This window comes from Pempheris klunzingeri, chromosome 7 (assembly GCF_042242105.1).
Source record: "Pempheris klunzingeri isolate RE-2024b chromosome 7, fPemKlu1.hap1, whole genome shotgun sequence".
NCBI classification, from domain to species: Eukaryota; Metazoa; Chordata; class Actinopteri; order Acropomatiformes; family Pempheridae; genus Pempheris; species Pempheris klunzingeri.
The window spans coordinates 26,721,840-26,726,984 of NC_092018.1; the positions used below are offsets into that span (position 1 = coordinate 26,721,840).

At 48.8% G+C, this 5,145-nt stretch overlaps 1 protein-coding gene across 1 annotated transcript; it reads left to right on the plus strand.

Annotated features, from left to right (window-relative positions):
- The first annotated feature begins 838 nt into the window (after positions 1-838).
- Positions 839-3,699, plus strand: tbx16 (T-box transcription factor 16). Its single transcript, XM_070834354.1, has 9 exons — positions 839-877; positions 1,011-1,170; positions 1,261-1,363; positions 1,753-1,917; positions 2,082-2,228; positions 2,324-2,394; positions 2,532-2,620; positions 2,711-2,924; positions 3,012-3,699. Exons 1-9 carry the CDS (start codon positions 862-864, stop codon positions 3,448-3,450), a joined length of 1,404 nt encoding a protein of 467 aa, XP_070690455.1. The 5' UTR covers positions 839-861; the 3' UTR covers positions 3,451-3,699.
- Positions 3,700-5,145: the final 1,446 nt, after the last annotated feature.

Here is a 5,145-nt window from a genome sequence, read left to right on the forward strand (position 1 = left end):
TTCCTCTGATGGAGAAAGCTGAGGATGTAGAAGAGCGTAAAGGTCGACCACATATTTCATGAAGTCAGAGAAGTCTTTTTAGTTTTTCATTTCAGATCAGTGTAAAAGACCTCTGCAGTGTTTGGCGTTAAAATCGTGGTTGTAACTTTGAGAAAACTCTTGGAAAAGCTGCTATTTTTAAGAAAATCACTCCTCCAGTGCGCACGCTAAACGGACAAAAAGGATTATGTCATTTAAATGTACCCTGCATTGGATTTCTACCAGGTGTGTGAAATGTATCATACTGAGTTTTTACCACATTGCACAAACACACTAAATGCCATTTTCGCGTGTAGTTATGTCAGTGCGAATGATATTTACACAGATTGTGGTGCCGCTGCGAGCCCCTATCTGCAGCAGGGAAGTCTGTCCATATTTGTTTTAAAGTCTCTTAGCAGTTAATAAAGATGCATTTCCTCCGTCCCCCTTCCTGTGGGGACGGTATCAAGGCTCTGTTAAGTCTCTTTGATTTCCAGCACCCTCCAATCACAGCAGGACACTGACTCATCATTGTGCCACTTCAAAGTCTGGGAATGGCTCTCTTGACCCCACCCACTCCATAGCTCCCCTTAAAAGTCATGGTCACATCACCCTGCAGGACTCAAGAGCTCTGAAATATCCACTGCAGCAAGACCGACAAACCTTCTGACTTCCTGAGCTGCTGGATTTCTGGGTTTTTTTTTTTCACACATGAGGCAGGAGACTAAGGAGGGAGAGCAGAGCTGAAGGAACGTTTGGACATCACAGATACTCGGATTGCTTATTGGCTCTCAGTGCATGACCCCTCTCAGGCTTTTCCTGTGCTACTACTGAGCCTGAAGAATGCAGTCCATCAGAGGTGAGTGCTGACTGATTCAGTGGATTTGCACAGAGCTCTGCCAACCTGTTTGGTCTTTTTCCCCGAGCACAGCTTTCTCCATCATGACTTCTCCGTTTTAAGCACAGCTTTGATCAATCTTATTTACTTCTAGACCTTAAGCCTAACTTCAGCGGTGGCCCTCCTCCCTCCTCCATGGCTGCTGGCCCCGATGCCTACCTGCAGGGCAACATCAGAATGACGCTGGAGGACCCTGAACTCTGGAAGACCTTCCATGGAATAGGGACAGAGATGATCATCACTAAACCCGGCAGGTACGGTGACAGAAAACGTAGCATTTAATGCAAAATGTTCAGGAAAAAGCGTCCTCTGTTGCTCACATGTTCCTTTTTTATGTTTTCCAGGAGGATGTTTCCACACTGTAAAGTGAACCTATCCGGCCTTATTCCATGTGCCAAGTACATCTTACTGGTCGACATGGTTCCTGAGGATGGCTTCAGGTATAAGGTAAGGCAGCATTTACTCATCCTTCACTTCTGAACGAGTCTTGATTTATCAAAAATAAAGTATAGCCGTGCTTCACCACAGCCGTGGCTTTGGCCGTAGACATCCCTCAGTGGTTACCAGTATCTCTAGACATGACACCCCCTGTTTGCCCCCCACCCCCTCTCCTGACATTGTACATCAAAGGGTGCTATCTCTTCCTGTTTTCTCTCCCCTGCTGGGAGCCCACTGTACTACCCCCTATCTCCGTGGGTGGTACTGGCCAGCAGTCACTCTCCACTCTGCCGTCCTCGTCTCACACTGTGGGAAGGGAAGAAGATCCTCTCCCTCTGTAAATCACCCATCCACCCTATGACAGACTGACTGACTGATTATCTGTCTGCTTCCTACAGTGGAATAAAGAGAAATGGGAGGTGGCAGGAAAAGCGGAGCCCCAGCCTCCATGCAGGACCTACCTCCACCCCGACTCCCCGGCCCCGGGGAGCCACTGGATGAAGCAGTCCGTGTCCTTCCTCAAGCTCAAGCTCACCAACAACACACTCGACCAGCACGGCCATGTAAGTAAGAGCACAACAACCCCACGTGATCTTACTACTGTTCTGCAGCACGCTGGATAAAGGGGGGTTGTTGTAGTCCTAGTGGTGACACGTACACAAGTGGAAATGAAGCTTAAAAACAGAAAAACAGTGCTCTGAATTCATCCCTCTCCTCCTACCTGCAGATCATTTTGCACTCCATGCACCGCTACCACCCGCGCTTCCATATCGTCCAGGCAGACGACCTGTTCAGTGTCCGCTGGAGTGTCTTCCAGACCTTCACCTTCCCCGAGACTTCCTTCACAGCGGTCACGGCCTACCAGAACACCAAGGTCAGTTTGTGGCACTGCAGGATACAATAAAAACTGCCGGCAGGACATCGCACATGATCCGAGATTGTAACCGATTTGATTTCCCCAACCCACAGATTACAAAGCTGAAGATCGATCACAACCCATTTGCAAAAGGCTTCAGGGATGAAGGCACTAATAAGAAAAGGTGGGTGTCACACTCGGCACATGGAGGCACTTGGTTTGGGTGCTTCACTTGAAAAACGGGGCTCACCTACAGATTTCCTTTGCAGTCGATTGTATTGTGTGCAGTATTGTTCTAATCTATCTGATGCTCATCTGCAGACGTGCAAACAAGAACCCAGCCTGCCTGGAGAAGCGAGCCAAGATGTCGGACACATTGAACAGGGATTCTGAGGAGGACAGTCCCCCAGGTGCGGTTCTCAGACTCCCTTCTTCCTGTTGATGTTTTCGCTCTCTTGTCTTGTGCCTTGAAGTTGATCTGATGGTTCGTGTCTCATCAGATTTCTGCCAGTCCTCATATGAGGGTTACGACGGAGAGGAAGGAGACCTGCCCAAAAGGAAAGAAGGCGATGCCGTCAAAGAGGAGCGTTACTCCCCGTGGGCTGCCGAGAGGGAGCACAGTGTGAGGACTGAGTCCCCCGCCGGGGCAGACCCCAGGGACATGTACAACACAGAGCAGCTTGTTCCCGCTCCGGCCTCCTACCAGCCGTACAGGTGAATACTGCTAAAGTTGTGCAACAGATAAGAGCATAATGTGGTCACGATGACCGGGGCGCTGACCACCTTCCTGTCACTCCTCAGGTTCCACGAGTATGGAAAGTCTCCCTCTCCCTCCTCCAGCGTCGGCAGCAGCAACAGCGGATCAGGACGCAGCAGCTTTGAGTCCAGAGTCCCTGATGTCGCCACCGTTCCCGATCACGACTCATCAAAGCCCCGTACACATGAGGTAGGCCCTTCCCCTTGCGGCCCCCAGCACCTCCCCGGCCCCCAGGACTACACGGGCGTCCTCAACATGACCATGGCCCAGGCCGGTAAACCGGGGGTGATCGGCCACCACATCTACAGCCCATACGGCGCCGAGCAGCCCCTGGGGCAGTGGAGCGGCCCCGGGCCCGCGCAGTACCCTCCCCCTCACCACCTGACCGCTGACTACACCACACAAGCTGTGCACCACGGCTATCACCATGGCAACGTGGCTGAGTGGAGCCAGTACCCGCTGTTCTCTTATTCCTGCTGGTGAAGGGATCTTCAGTGTTAAGTGACAGAGTGACTTTGCAGAGGCTGCAGCTGACCCAGTGCTCACAGCCATGAGAATGCATGCCCAGACTAGGCTGAGGGCCACCGGAGGTTGAAGGAGCCGCCTGTCGCTGTCTTCTGTTCAGTTTGGCAGGATTCACACTCCGGTTAGGCTGAAATTAGTGTGCTGCTTTATGCTGTTTGATTGTTTTATTGTTGAATTGTCTATTTATTTTGCATTTCATCTCATCTCCAAGTGTAAATATTATTTTTATAAAAAAAAAAAAAAGGAAAGAATTAAAGTGTCCAATTTATGTCTGTCATGAAACTGTGATGTGATCGGAAAATAAAAACCTAAAAGTGACACGATTTAATGCCTCGTTTGTATAAATGCATCTGAAACTAGAGGCAGAACTTTCTTGAGGAGGACTGGTTTGCGTCTCCCTTTTGGCCTATCCCACTGTAACACCAACATTTATTTAAATATAAATGGATGGTGTAAATAATACTTTGGCTTTCGCTATTGCTCATTCTGCTTACATTCAAACTAAAAAGTGTGAGAATCATCTCGCTGGCTGTTTTCATACCTACCCAGGCCTTTAAATCTTCCACTGGTTGGACCAACTATGATACTGCAAATTGCCCGTTTGTGTTTCTGGTTTTCATCCAGTCTGTGCTCCACATGCAGGTTCTATGAGCGTATTGTAAAAGTGTCTTTGTGCGCAGTTGCACATCTGCATGCTTTGTAGCTTTGCCAGCTCTGGTAAGCAGCAAGTCCTTTGGTGGTGTTTGTTTGTATTTCCTCTTTGTTGATCTAATGAGGGCCACTCGTAGTCTCGACAGGCCCAGCATGCATTAAAGACATTGTGTTACTGTGACTCCGGCTCACCTGCTGAGGTTTACCCACCGGCATCATAAAGCATTACACGACCCTCGTTCTCCATCTCAATGAGCCTTAAGAAGCATGAAAATGTGGGGCTTGTGCTCCTTTTCACTACTGAAAAACACAGGCTGGGCCCATCGCCTCCACCCTGGGTGGATATGAGCTGCTAATGACTGTTGTAAAGTCCGAGGGGGGGCGGGGGTGGGCAGAAGGAGGAGGGGGAAGATCATCCTTCAGGAACAGCTCTGACACGGTGTGGATTTTATCCAGTGAGATTCATTATTTTGGAGGCTTCTTGAACCAGTGTGCCAAACCTCTGGCTTCTCCAGCTGTCTGCAGCATTCACTTCATTTACTGATTACAGGAAAGCAGAGATCTGTACAGGAATCTGCACCGCTGGATGAACAGCTGGGGTCAGTGCAATGAAGTTCAAAAGACATTATGAGATAATATCTCCCAGAAGAACTTTTTCATTAAACCCAGTAAAGATAAAATTGTGCTGGAAAGAACTGGGAAAATAAAATCCTGGTTAAGGCTTTAAAGAGCCTTTGCCACAGGATATTACACATAATAGCACATGGGGGGGGGGGGGATTTTTCTAAAAGATATTGTGAATGAATGAAGCGAAATAACATTGCTTTGATTATCAGGCTAAACCATGACACTCTGGTCTAGATGGACAACAATACTGTGTACGGCAAACAGACCGCAGCTGCATCAAAGACCAGTGCCAGTAAGAGATGTAAAGTACAGTATTTAGGGCTCTGCACTCATGACAGAGGAAGGGGGTCAGAAAGGTCGAGGGGTAGAATGGAT